Source organism: Poecilia formosa, unplaced genomic scaffold (genome assembly GCF_000485575.1).
Source record: "Poecilia formosa unplaced genomic scaffold, Poecilia_formosa-5.1.2 Scaffold40, whole genome shotgun sequence".
Lineage (NCBI taxonomy): Eukaryota > Metazoa > Chordata > Actinopteri > Cyprinodontiformes > Poeciliidae > Poecilia > Poecilia formosa.
In genome coordinates, this window is record NW_006799979.1 from 2,527,847 (window position 1) to 2,542,978 (window position 15,132).

At 40.1% G+C, this 15,132-nt stretch overlaps 1 protein-coding gene across 1 annotated transcript in view; it reads right to left on the bottom strand.

Annotated features, from left to right (window-relative positions):
* Positions 1 to 5,432: 5,432 nt before the first annotated feature.
* The window catches only part of camkmt (calmodulin-lysine N-methyltransferase), a 107,840-nt gene continuing 98,140 nt past the window's right edge, over positions 5,433 to 15,132 (bottom strand). Inside the window, exon 11 of the mRNA XM_007551183.2 lies at positions 5,433 to 10,113. Coding sequence (XP_007551245.1) covers positions 10,015 to 10,113 — 99 coding nt within the window. The 3' untranslated portion in view covers positions 5,433 to 10,014. The remainder of the gene's footprint in view (positions 10,114 to 15,132) is intronic.

Consider the following 15,132-nt stretch of genomic DNA (forward strand, 5'->3'; position numbering starts at 1 on the left):
AGGTTTTCAGAGATTCTGAGCGACGGTCGGAGTGGTGGTGGTGCTGGTGGTGGTGGAGGGAAGGACGAGCTCTGTTCCCAGAGATGTACAGGTGGTTTGAGCTCACGTTTCGGCTGGGGCCGTACTGTCGTACTGGATCATCTCTGAACTGGTAAAGAAAAACAAAACGTAGATCAACATTTTTGAATGAAAAGATGAAAACAGAAGTTGAAAGAAAACATAAAGAGACTTGAAAAGCAATGCAGAGACAAATTATCACTGCTCAAAACACTGGAGGTCCAAAATATCGATCGGAATCAACATCGAATCGATAGCTAGCATGAGATTGGTACTTCAGTTTGAGATTCCCTCTTGAAATTTTATTTTAATTTTGTAATGTAGTTTCTCACCGCTACAGTACAAAAAGATTTTTGCTTTAATTTGCTCTTGAATGATCATTTTTGCGCTTTGTTTTTGAACACAATGCACAACATTTGTTTAATTTTATATGTTTCTGATTATCATACAAGTATGTTGGCAAAGTATTTTGTAGATACTTATAAACCTGATCTTAATTCTGCCTTAGGTTTTAGCAAAAATAATTACAATGAAAAATCACAAAGACTCGTAAAGGTCAGAAGTTTGATAATATATCTTACATAAATGATACGTATCGGTATCGGTGTCCGTATTTGTGATACTGGCTCTGCATTTACCTCCATTTTGATGCTAAAAACCAGAAACTGAACACGCCTGTCTCATGTATCTGGACGTGAACTGCTCCATATTGTTGAAGGACAGAATAAAAAATTGTACCCACCAACTTGTGAACTTTGGAGACATTAGATAAGAAGCACCTTGGAAATGTTCTCCTGTCATGTTACAGCTACAAACACTAAAGCTTATTTTATCAGGATTCTATAGGAGCGACCAACATTCAGTCTGTCAAGTGGATGGAAAACAATATACGGTGTAAGTTAGCCAACTACCAAAAGTTATTCCACCCTTATCGGAGAACTTCACATTTGCAAGATTTTACTCCCAGCATTGCATCTCAACTAAAGCAAATGGTCTTTAGCATTGTTTTGCTCTTTCCAGACACTTCCAAGAGGTTTAAAATTCAAGAATTTGACGTAACGAGCATTATGACGACTTCCAGTTTGACTAAAAAGAAAGAAAGGTGGTCAAGTTTCATGATTCCTGTTTATTGTGAGAGTTTGTTACATAGAACGTCACAACAAACACATGATCTGCGATGAGAAATAAAAGTATTTTCAGTGTGTCTGAAGCACAAACTCCATCCAGCTCTTGACGTCAGGTGGGCAAGGAGAGCGAAAAGGTTTTGTAAGTGAAAAAAATCAGACATTTGTTCATATTCGCTATGTGTTTAAACCATAAATAACTGAATGAAAATGAAAAATACAGGAGGCTCAGTTATGCAGACTTTTCTTGAACCTGGATGTAAAAGCCTCTTGGAGAGCTGTTTAGAAGGAAAGTAAGCAAAAGTAAACTTGAGAGAGCAGCAGCTTCAGCAGCAGTGGCGGCTGCAGACGATCAACAGGCACAACATGACAGTGCAGCTGGACTGCAGCTGAGCCCACGGTCACTGTAACAGTGTGTGTGTGTGTGTGTGTGTGGATGCTGGAGCCTACTCTTTCTTTTTGTTTGTTTTTATGCATCATGATACGTGCGTGTGCCTCCGTGTGGGCAGGTACACTGTGTCACGAGGTGGGCTTTATTACTGTGTTTTTGTGGTTGTCGGATGTAGAAACCAGATGATGTGTCACTGATGGGATTCTTGGCCTCCCGCTGCCTCCTCTGCTTTTCAGCAAGAAGAGCAAGGATTTGAAATTAAATCAGTTCAGATTTTCATGCTACCTTGCCGTTTGCTGTGTTTGTGTGATGGAGCAACGGTTGCTTCTGTTGTTTCTGCAGCTGCACTGCAGTAAAGCATACAGCGATGGGTTAAACCAGCAAAAGTCAGATCCATCAGTAAAGGAACAAGGTTTTACGACCAACACTGTTAAATAGTGGAAACTTGGCACTTCGGGCAATGCATTGTGCTTTTTCTGATTGCTACAACAAAATAAAGTCGGATGTTGTTAAAAGCAACTAAACTGATCAGATGTAGTCCAAGACTCATCCAGGAAAGGATATTGACGTAGCATTTGTTGAAAGATTTTCTATTTGTTGTTGCCACATATGTTTTGGAGTTTGTTGCTGTTTTGACACTTTCAAAATGTATGTATCGTACAGCGGCAGCTGTCATTTAAATAGTCTGACAAAGCACATCTTACTATTTGAAAAGTCCTTTAAAGAGATGAAGTTCAGTTTCCTTATTATCTAAGTCAGACATTTTATTTATTTATTTTTTTTTTGGAGTCCTGAAAGTTTCTGTTGCGATTGGAAAATTGAAAGAAAATAGTTTGTTTTAGGGTGAGAAGTATTTATTCCCTTACAAATGTTACTTGTTTTAAGATCTTCACAACAAATTTTATTATCGCACAAAATAACAAAATATTAAGTACATACATAATAGTTTTCACATATATATATATATATATACACAATCAGTGTATGNATATATATATATATATATACACAATCCGTGTATGGTTTGTTCTTTGGTTTTTTCGTTTCAAAATAAAATTGGAAAAATATAGATATATACACTTTTTTTTTATTCATTTAGACCAACCTGGCCCTATAAATGATCTGACAAGGCAGGAGGTGTTGTATCTGAACGTTGGCTTGACTGGATGATTTCCAGTCAAGTCAACTTAGGCCATTATTTTAGGAAGGTGCCTACGTAGTACTATCATAAAAATTGTGGGTATCATCAATATGTGTTGTATGGTTTAACATTATTCTGTTGTGAAAACAGAAATTCCTCTGGATGTTAATTAGGGCAAGCTCGTTTGGAACAAGATCAACGAAAAGCATCACTTCAGACGCCAGACTCAAACTCGAATCACCTGGACTTTTTGTTTGCCCCTCCTTGTACATGAAAACATTCAACTCCTCCATATGTTTCTAAAACTCCCCCTGTGATTTGGTGCCTTTAAAAAAATTACAGCATCTTGGGAGGTAGAAATAACAGTGGCGCAAAACCGTGATATGCAATAATTCACCCACAGTATACACAACGTATCCCAAACACAGGCTTCAGGAAAAGATGTTTTACTTTTATACAATAAACAAGTGTCCATTCTGTGTTTCAGAGCTACACAGAGTAAGAATGTCGAGCTGGAGACGCGGCCTTGGCCGTATCTCTGTCGCTTTTTTTTTTTTTTTTTGGAAACTCTTCTCGAAAATACGGCAGCTTGGGAGGTGGAAAGGCTCGGCGATGTGCAATAATTCACAAATTCTGCAACTTTTTTTTTTTTTTTTTTTGGAAACTCTTCTCGAAAATACGGCAGCTTGGGAGGTGGAAAGGCTCGGCGATGTGCAATAATTCACAAATTCTGCAACCACAACCTATACATTGCATCCCAAACATTGGAGTGCGTGAAAGATGTTTTATTTTTATGACATAAGCCAGGATCCGTATGGCTTATACATGGTTTACTTCGGCCACACAGTCACCAGAACAGCTGTAGGCCGAACCTGCGCGGTAAAGCTCCTTCAATGCTGAGTATGGTAAGAGCAAAGATGGTAAAAATGGCCCAGAGCATGTCTCATCTCACCTGTTCTTTACCAAAGATATGATAAATAGAGTTCCTCAGATGTTTTAGGAATAAATAAAGCTAACTTAGTTAGATTGTGTTGGTTCCTTTTAATGGTGGGACTCTGAATGCACCACAATGTTTGAACTAGACGCTGGTGCGCTTAAATCTGGATGTGTTCGGGTTTCACTCCATGTTAACTTTGGAGACGGTGTAAAATCTACCTTACTTTTATCCCAAAGGCTGGTAAAGATTCACTGATACACACCTTTGGGGAGGAGGGACATGAAACGGGAGGAACACACAATGACAACACCTAAAAAAACAGAGAAGCGGAAACAAAAATTGATCCAATGCTGTGATGTGGCCTCCTGTATCAGTTGCATTTTTGGAATAGTCTCAAACCTCTACATGTTAATTCAAGTCACAAAATAAAACAATGTGAACTATGAGCTCCACCGAATAACCTCGTCTCTCTCGTCCTGCAGCACTGCCTCTGCATTGATCCCCGAACTGATCCAGCTACTCTGCGACGACTCTTCCGTCAAAGGTTGCTCTATTAGAATACCTGCAACTTTAACTTAATTGCATAATCCTCATCATCCACCTCTCGGCGCTCTCTCACTCCCCGTCTCTTTCTTTTTCCTCCCTGTGCTCGCCGTTCTCCCCCGTCCCTTCCCTCTCCATCTTGACACAGTGCACTGAGCCTAATCGTGGATAATTGGGTGGGAGGGGCAGTGGGCCGGCCCTGCCTTTGTGTGCAAAGGGCAAGTGGTCAAGTTAATGGGGCCCTTGTGTCGAGCTGGGAGCACTCTGTCTCTCTTTTTCTCCGTTCGATCATTCTCTCTGCCAGTCAATCTCTGCCTCTCGGTCAACTATTTTTTTTTTTTATTTCACGTCTGAAGCTTTTCCCTGCTGTTTCGATCCAGTTTCCCCTCACTTCCAGCTGTCTCGTGCGCTGCCTTTTTTTAATTTTTTTTATTTTTTTCCCCCTCCCGGGCGTTCTTGCACCTTCCCCATAGCATCTTTTCTCCCTTTCTCCAGATCTGCCCCATCGTCTTTTTCAGCCTTTGTCTTCCTCTCTTTGCCGCCGTCTGTAGCTTTTTCTATCTCTTCTCTCTGCCTCTTCAGCACAATGTTGGGGAGGAGAGAACAGACCTCTTTAAAATATCAAAAGACAGATCAGGAGGCCCCACTGGTTTCCCCCTCCTCCTTGCATGAATTCTCCCTCCCTTCTTCTGACAGATAAACAGAAGAGTGAGCCTGCCGGATTAGCTGCTGTGTACTGCCTCTCCTCCCTCTCCATTTTCCTCCGAAAGAGGGGGACGGAGGGGGTAGTGGTGTTCACCGGGCTTGATATCCGTGTATGCATATAGGCGCATGTGTGTGTGTGTGTGTAACAAGCTTAGCACACAGGATGCTATTGTGTTTGAAACACACGCCGCAGAAAGTTTAAGTCTGAGGAAAACTTTACTTTGATCGGTGTTTAACTTTCAGAACCGAAACCGAGAGAAAGAGAGAAAAAAGTACATTACAATCATTTTGTATGGATTAGTTGTGCAGATTATAATAAACTGCTTTGCTAATCGTACAAAGCAGTGAAAACATGTACATACAAATTAAAAGGAAAAACGAAAAGTCCAGATTTAGTGAAGAAAAAATATTTTATTCGATCAGAAAAACCATGAACATTCAAATGATTTTCATTATAGCAAAGCAAAACGCTCATCCTCTTTTCTAAATCAAATCTGTTTGACTTACAAACCTCCTCACTTCTGCTTTTTTTTATTGTCGCATCTGTTTGAGGCCTCAAATTCACACGGAATGACAAACAGGACGCTGAAATGAGCTCTAATAAAAATTATATTACAGATTCAAATGTCTAATTCACACATATGGTACATTAGGTACGAGCTGATAGATCGTTCAGAAAGAGTTTCAATAATAACAAACAAGATATGCATTTTCTACTGAGTCAAACATTGTTTTTCGTTATGGCTAAAAATTGATGCTGATGAACACAATGAAGAAAACGCAGCTGAGTTTGTTGACAGTGGTCCGGTTCAGAAATGAAAATCAGTCACATCCATACACAGACTGAAGTTTAAGGTTGAACTCTTCCTCCTCTGCTATGCCGATGCAAGTCAGCCATGCGTTTCTAAGGCATTTATACGTATCCAAGGTGGATATTATCGATAGCTTTGCTGCTGCTGTTGCAGGTGCGATGTGAGCTACGGCTAAAGCCAGGCTGCCGCGGATTTCTTTGGGGACACGTCGGATAATTCAGTTGTACGGGCGTCGCGACTCAGAGGCGCCGTGTAAACTGCAATGTGTCGCACTGCTGCAAAATTGACAAAGTGCAGCAAAAGCTTCTGAAGCGGGCAGCTAGCCGCCTCTCAGACGCAGTGAAAACCCGAAGCCTCAGATCGATTGACTCGGGTTTGGCGGTCCCCACAGTGAGTGAAGCTAGTCATAAATGTCACGACCACAAAGCCCACTTAAAGGAATGATTGGAGAAGTTCATCTCACTGTAATTCAAGTCAGATCTTCTACAGAATTAGGACTGCCAGAATATTCTAGAGGTCATCTTAAGCTGGGCAGATCCCGTCCTACAAAGCAAAATGATTCAAAGTCAGAGTGTTTGGTTTATTTATTTAGAAACTAATTAAACAGATATGTGATATTACTTATGATTACAAAAAAATACTTTCAGAACTTATTTAATTTCTCACAGATTGTGTAAAGGACATTTAGCTTGAATTGTGAATTCTTCAGTAATCACAGAAACACTACTTTTTTATGGTGCCTCTGTGTTTTAAGGCAGCATGAAATTAGAGAGCCAGCTTGAAACGAATGCAAACAAAAAAAAAAGAAACCCGCTGAAAGTTTTAATTGATACTTTTAAAGAGTACTTACTGGTTATAATGCTGATTTGTTTAATACCAAACACCTTAAATCTGATAATAATACTAGTCGAATCATGGTTATCTCACCATATTCGTCTTTATGTATAGAAGATTATTTAAGAAATCGTTATTTCTATGGTAAGTGTGAAAGTTCGCGGCGACGTCGCAGCCTGAAACACGCCAGCATGTTGTAAATCTTTTGTCAGCTGTTCTTGCTGTATTAGACAGTGATGCTGTGTCTGTGTACGGTCACAGTGGAGGGAAGGTATTTATGTTCCACACTCTAAGAAAAAAACAAACCAAAAAACAGCAAATCCCACTGCAAAAACAAAAAAGTGAGATTAAAAATTTCTACTTTTTTTTTTTTTTTTTTTTTTGCAATGACATTTCAATCATCAAAACAGTGATTTTTACAACGTCCTTTTTTTCTGAGGCTGATTATCTTGTGTGAAATGTAAACAGCAGCCACTGGGAAGTACTGCATAGCTTCTTGGCTGCCCTGTACGTCAGTGGATCACAGTGTATCGTGGAAACGCGTCGCTAGCCGCAACACACGCCTTCATACCTGCAGCTTTCCCGATGATACAAGAGACAGGAAGCCAGACAATCTGTGACAAAAAACACCTGAGAACAATTGGTTGATAAAACAAAAAAAAAACTTGGCATTTTTCGATTGAATAAACTGAAGAAGCAAACATCTGTAAGGTTGTGAATGTAAGAGATAAAGATGTAGATATGTTTGTCGTATGACTCAGGATGAACACAGGATTTGGTTCCGGTTTGAGTTTGATACTCCTGATGATTGTTCTCCAGCAACTAAAGTTTCCAGATTCCCTGGAAACGTCCAGACATTCAGGCATTCTGCAAAGGTAGCCGCAGGTCGTAAAACAGTCTCTATGGTAACAGAAGGGTCATGGATGAGTCTGACATATTTTACTCGTTGCACACTTTATGTATTACTATCTACTTATTTTTACAAAGGAGCCATTCCAGCGACGTTCTTTGCAACCTGGTAAAGATGGGCAAGAAGGCTTCAAATGGATTCACATTAATATTATTTATGTATTTACATCATCTCACAGTGAAAAACGCAACCTTTATTTTGAGTAATTCAACTTAGAGTAGACTTTAGATCACGCCTAAAAAATTCAACCTGCTCGAGCCCAGAGGCATTGCGTCCGAGCCCAAAGTAAACCCACCGTATCATTTTAAATAAAATGTTACTGCTTTTGTTTTTAGACCACTGTTATTTAAGTGCAACTTCTCCTGTTTTTAGCTTTTGTTTGACGTCTTCCAGCTCCAACTTGTCGCTTGTTGTAACCTCAGTGTGAGTCAAATCGTCTGGGATGTGTTTAATTTACGTGTGGTATAAATATGACGTGACGCAGATGTCCATTTCTTATGGATGAGGACATATATCTACCACGTAACTATAGACAGTGAGCGGGATGATAACGGAGGCAAAATAATCCTCTAAAACTCCAGCAAAACTGTTGCAACCAATAACACGTTTGGGTCACTGAGTCTCCATAGCGACCTCCTTTTTAGAGTGATGTCAGAAACGCAATCTTTTTCCATTTTCAAACGTTAGCATCGTGAGCTTCAACAAAAATCATGCAGATTGGGTCAGAAGTGTTTTGCAATCGTGTTTTTTATCCACTATACGGTTTCCGTATCTGCAAGAGACATTAATACTTTTGAGGAACACTGATCTGACGCGTTGAGGAAATATGTACACTTGTTTTTCACTAAATAGCTACTGTAATAAGACCGTCAAGTGGCTCAAAACTCCTGAATGGTTATTGCAACGTCGTTGTTCATGGAGGCCGTCTGTAGAAAACCTCTGTGACCGTTTCATAAAACCAACATGGAGGATCCAGGAGGGGGAACGTTGGCGGTGGTCTGCAATCATGTGACCTCAAGCCGACTGTTTGGGTTCGGATGATGCATGTGTGAGCCTTTAGCGCTTAATGCTTGTCACGATGGAGGATCTGTAGTGCTGTGACGGCCTGCTTTTCTTCCAAATAAATGCTAAGGGAACATTATTCATGGGATTATAAACTTTCTTAAGTAGCTAGAAAGAAATTTTGAATTAAAAACTTCTGCAAGAGTCTACAGAAATGGTCTACAGTCATCTCCTTCTCCAGATTTAAATCCTGCAGAAGGAACCAGAAGAGACTATAGGATAAAAAGGTCAAGGATTCCTCTCTCTAAAAATGTTACAGAAGATGAATCGCTGTAACATTTTTATTAGCAAATTTATTTGCATTTCTATTAGCAAAATCGGATTGTACGAAATATATAGAACATTACCTTTGTGTTTTTCCCCACTAAAACACCCAAACAGATTTTCAGTGTGAGATAACACTACTTCAATAACACATCACTTTATTTTCAAGTCTTTACCAGGAGTGCCAATAAATGTCACCGAAACCAAACCGAAATAAGTTTGTTGCGCTCGCCGGCACGGAATACCGTCGTTTGGAAAAGATCGAAAAAAACAATATCTAATTTCACACACACAATCACAAAAATACATCATTTTCTATTCCACAGTTTTGGGTCAATATATACTAGTACAACAGTTCTGCGTGAGCCTGATAAATAACTCCTACTCACAACCCCCTTCAAAAATAATGATACTTGACACAATGAGCCAGGTGTGAAGATTCACACATCAGTAAAATCAGAGCAATCAGCTGCATTTTAGCAACTCAAACTGGAACTGAAGAGGGGAATTACAGACGATGGTTAACAAATTAAGATCAGGCTGTTCCTTTCATCATGATACCAAACTGTAAAGCAAACCATAAAGCAATACTGATAGTGGATTCATAGTGTGTATGCTGGAGATTGATTAGTCGTGTTAATTGCAGCAAAATTGCAGAGAAGAAGAAAAAAAAAGTCATATAAAATCTGTGTCTCCTGCAGCAACCGATGCTCTTTTCATCTGAAAGTGCCGTAATGTGTTAATGCACTGCACTGCTGTAACACACACACACACACACACAAATTAAGTTCTTTGTACTGACCCCTGACTGGGATGAATGAGATGTTTTAAGAGAAATTAAAGGTGGAAATTGAGGAAGCTGTAAATTGCTCCACACTGCGAGTCGAAGCCGGCCTCCACGCTGAGCGCGGGAACACAGTGAGCGACGTTTGTTAACAGTGACCAGCTAGAGCACTAATGAGTACCTGATATGTACAGAAAACTGTCACGCAATTCACTGCAAGCAGGCGGAAATTCAAATAAATGCATAGGAATCACAGACTCCTTGTAAAGTCGATAAATCCGTAACGGACGGCTAAACTTTTCAACTAGCAGATTAACTGCTAGCTATAAAAGCTGAGTGACCGTCTTCTGGACTGAGAGGAGTTGTTTGGAATATGGCTGGAGGTGAAAAAAAAGGGGAAAAAAATGCAAACAGAGTGTTATGTATAGCAAAGAGCTCCCTTATTCTATTTTACTGAGCTTGGTTAACAGGTTGAGGTCCTTTGGTCAGGGTGACGAGGAGAGGATAGTGGATGTTTTCATCGTATGCCTGCTTTCCTTCTCTCAGCATCTGAAAAAGGACAAAACGGGGAAAAGCAGTGACTAAACAACACGGCAGAAATCTTAGTGTGACGCTGCACATGTAGGAAAAACACAGCCTGAGGGGGGGAAAAGTAGCACTTTAGCGAAACGTGGAGCGAGTGCAAAAACATAGCCTACAAGAAACATCTTGAACGAGTAAATCTGGAGGTTCAAAACTAAAACCAAGCTAAAAGAATCACGTTTAAGACGAACGGTTTGAGAAATGTTTGCAGGTGTCAGTTCTGAGGGGTCTGTTAGACTTTGTCAGAGAACTGCTGTGTTCAATTAGATATTTTTCTTTTGGCTAAAAACTCAAGTTTACGGCACCACAACATGCTGTCCTTCTGCAAGAACGTCACAAATAAGGCACAGAGGAGGAAACTTAATGGCATAAAGACGTAAAGTGTCAAACTGTTCATTTCTTCGTAGTTTTCTTGAGAGAAGTCAGACTTCTTCACAATTGTTTAAAGTGTTCAGTTGTTTTCCAGCGTTCCTAAAGGGAGTGATACTTTTGAGATTTCATTAGATGATCTCTGTTTGGTTTTTGTACCTGTTTCTAAATAGCAAAGTGCACAAATGAAGGACAAAAAGAGGAATGAGAGGCCTAAACTGAACCTGAAAGTAATTTTTGCAGGACAGATTGAAAAACAGCTTCCAACACCGACTTTAAAAGCTTCTTCATGTCTGAATTAATAAGTTATCAGAGTTACTTCAGAAAGCGTTAAGGATTACTGATCACTAGTTGGTTGGAAAAACAATTGGAAGCAATGAAAATAAACTGAGTTAAAGTGGTTTAATGTTACCTAGAAGACATACGGTAAGGTAATAGGTTATATTAGATTTCACTTACAGACAAGATTAAACATAATCCTGGGTTAATCAGAGCAAGACTGTGAGACAGTATTAAAGAGGGAAACTGAGACTCACAAATGAGTTATAGAAATTTTCTATGATATATTTTTAAATATGTGCTTTCATCCAGATATTAGGACAAAAAACTAGATAGGAAAAATGTTACAATAAATAGGAATAATATAATTATAATGAAGAGATGGTAGAGCTACACACAAAGACACATATATATATAGGTTGTTACCATAACTAAACGGTTTTTTAAGTGTACTCTGTGTTAGGATAATTTTAGATATTTGATTTTATTTCAAGTATTTTTTTTATGTGGTTTATTATCGTTTGTTTGACTTAATTGAAAAAGACGTCTGTCAACTTTTAAACTTTTGATAAATTGGACGTTTCTTTGAGAAAACGGGGAGCATTCGGGATTGAAATGAATACCTGAGGTTGTGCTTCAGGTTTTCCCTCGACACTTCTCTCTCCCTCAGCACCTGTCACACATCCTGCAACACCATCACCCGGTGATGTGAAAGTGTGAAATCCTCCCTCCACTCCACAACACTTCACCTCACTCTCCTTTTCGCTAATTTCTCTCCCTTTAGATAAATACGAACCCGCTGCTCGGGTCTTCCTCTAGCTCATTCTTCTTCGTCCCTTTATTTCGCCATTTATTTCGCTAACAGCCGGCCCTTTATGCATTTCGTCTTCGTGTTGCTTTCCCTCCGGGCTGCAGGCCGGCGGTCGAACCTCTGACCTCCGGGAAGACGGTACAAGAACCGAGGAAGGAGGGTAGAACCAGCTGCCTGGGTGCACCGGGGGCAGCTGCCGGTCCGCTGTGGGGACCGGAGCCAACGCTGGCCAAAGCAGACGCAGCAAGGAAGTAAGTGGTGGAAGGAGGGATGGAGGGATAAAGAAGAAAGAGGGAGGGGATGGGGGTGGGCTTACACGGTGAGGGCTGAGAGCTCGCAGAGGTGAAAAGTTTAACAAGCAAAGCTGTTCCTCCTGATCGCAGGCTAGCTAATCAGCTTCATGGGTGGCTGGCTAAATCGGCTCTCTACCCGACCTGCCACCTCACCACCACCTCGTCAGCCTCCCTCCCTACTCTTCTCCCCACCCCACTCCTTTCCAAGGTGCAAGCCATTTATTTTATTGCCACTTTCACCCCAGCCTCCTCTCATTCTGCCTCTACATTTCCCTGCTGCTTCTTTTTTCTCCCTTCTTTGTCCTGCTTGTGTGGACTAAAAGAAAAAAAAAGTGAACAAGGTGGAAAAGGATGAAGGAGGAGGAGGGGTTGGAGGAGGAGGAAAGAGGTGTAGACAAGGGGAGGGATGGATAAACTGGGTGTCTGGGGTCTCTCTCAGCAGGATTAGGAAACGGAGAATAAGGGATTGGGTGGATGGAAAGATGGGTAGAGGAAGGGATAGAAGGACAGGCTTGAATAAACCAAGAAGTGGGTCGTGATGTAGGAAATGGGAAGATAGAGGGGAGCCGAGGGAGGGAGGGAGGGAGAGGGGAGAAAGGTGAAGGCAGAGGGTCGAGGAAGACATGTTGGCGAAATGGACGATGAGGAAGAGGGTCCTCTGGCAGCTGATGGGGAGAGAAAAAAACATGGAGGCAGAGAAAAGGAAAGCAGCGAACACAGACACAGTGGGGATACTACTTATGCATGTGAGACAGCGATGTAAACGTGTGTGTGTGTGTGTGTGTGTCGGTTTGGGAAAAATTAAAATTCATGACTCTCTTCACAACCATTTGAGTAACAAGATTAAGATGGCGGTTTAGAAAATAGTGCTGGCATTATCAGGCTGCTTGCAGTCCCTCCAGCTGCTTGCCTCTCTATTCCACAACAGTGGGGATAAGAGGATAACGTGTCGGCCCTGTCTGCCCGTCCCACCACATGTCTCACAGTCACAATCCAACACACACACACACAAACAAACGTAGACCTTAAGACAAACTCCCTCTGCACATTGGCCCGCCTGCTTGCCTGCTGTAGGAAGTCCTGAGAGAGTTTGTGTCGCATGGTGAAAATGTGTGTTTGTGAAATTGCTGAGTTAAAAAGGTTTGACAAGAACAGCTAAGACACACACACACACGCACACACACACACACACACACACAAACACACACACACACTGCTCCCAACACAAACACAAGCTATATGACTTTTTAGTCAAGACAGGCGTTCCAGTCATCTGGTAGGAAACTCACAGTTCCTTCAACTAAGAGCTAAGAACTGATCAAATGTTTTCACAAAGAAAGAAGATGGACATATAAATTAAAAGATAATGTATACTATTCTACAAGAAATTATGACTGTAAAGAAAAACAGGAAGGGTTTTATTTGTCAGACCAACCCATAGGTGGTCGTAAACTTAAAAATATCTAAGTTTGTTTAAAATAAAAGACAATAAAAGCCAGCTCTGGCACATTTGAATCACTGCTACAAAAACGATGAAACTGTGACTCAAACATTGAAACAACGACCCAACAATAACATAACATAATTTCACAGCATGTTATCATGACGCTTTACTCACGTCAGCATGCTAGGGGCTTGAACCTGAACCTTATTTAATTTGACGTCAACTAAGCAACATCTGAACACCTGGGAGCAGACATAGAGCATTTCGATTTCATCTCCAGAGAGATGGCAGTTTGTCTTTCAATGTCAAAAAATACAACATGAGCACTGAAATAAGTCACAACAGGCAAACGTACATCAATGAGTGTGACAAAACTTGACGATAAACAAACTCCTCTTATTTTAATGATTTCTAAAACTGAAATAATTGGACACTAACTTTTTTATTTTGTGTGAAACAAAGATAAATTAGGTTAATATAACTTCCCAAAGCAGTGAGAGCACACGGCTGTTTCGCTGTAAAATGTCTGCCTGGCACATTCTGCTGCACTGAAGCAACATATTACTGATTTTTATTTATTTATTTTTTTTGTTGTTGGATTTTTTTCTTATTTTACCCCAATTGTGGCAAAATGACAAAATATACAATATTTAGAAAAGTTTTACACAGCAGGAAAATTCTCTTTTCTTTTCAAATAAACATGTTCAAAATATATTTTAAAGCCATTACTGCGCCATAAAGAATGTCTTTATTTTCTAAGCGCAACTTCTTAGCAGAAATGAAAGAATCTCCCTTTAACAAGTATTTTCATATTAAAAATGTCATCCAAAGCATTCTAAATAGAGAGCATTTTCAAAAGTATGGCCGATCAGAAATTTGCCACATTCATATTCTTGATTTGAGAAAAAAAAATTGTATAGAGTTTGACTAATGTAAACTTGGTACAAAGTATGCCGTATGTTTATCTTAAGAAATATTCCTCCTGTGCAAATAAAAACTAAGGTAGCAAAGGTAAAGGCCATTCAAAATATTTAACTCCTGCATTTGTCCGTAAAACAGGGAAACCATCAAAACGAGGACTAAACTAAACTATCAGTATTTTTTATGTTGCCTATTTTAATTTTGTACTTGGGAGAATATCTGTGATGTGCAAACCACAGCAGCCAAATTTGTGGAACTTTCCTGGACATTTCCTTTGATTTCTAAATCTGATTTTGAAGTTTTTATCCATGAAAATGTCCCGAAAACAACATTTTAATGAGGTGAAAAACTCAACAGTGGAGAAAAAAAATACTTCCTGAAAGAATTCAATGCTAAATGTAAGAATTCTGCCTTGAATGTTTCATGTCACTGAAAACCCCACAGAGTTTGATCTGCTGTCAACTATGATATGCGCTTTTTTTTTTATTATTCCCAGATTTTATTTCTGTCCCAGAAAAAAAAAAAAAAAAAAAAAAAACAACCCAAAAAAAAAAAAAATAAAAAAGATAATCTGCTGTGCAAATGAGCAGCAGCTGCTCATTGGGAAATGTGCAGGCGTGAGTGTGTGCGCAGACGTGGTGTATGTTTCCCAGTGATATCATCATGCGGTGTGTGTTTGTGTATAATGTCAAGCCAACATGCTGTCTGAGGGATGTCTGGTCTGTGTAGTGTCGTGATACAGCTTTAGTCTTATGTGCTCACACTGTGTGTGCTTGTGTGAGGTTTGGTGTCTAGAGTGGTCAGTCAGGCACCTTTCACACAGTCACACACTCACACACACACACACACACACACACACACATTGCGGT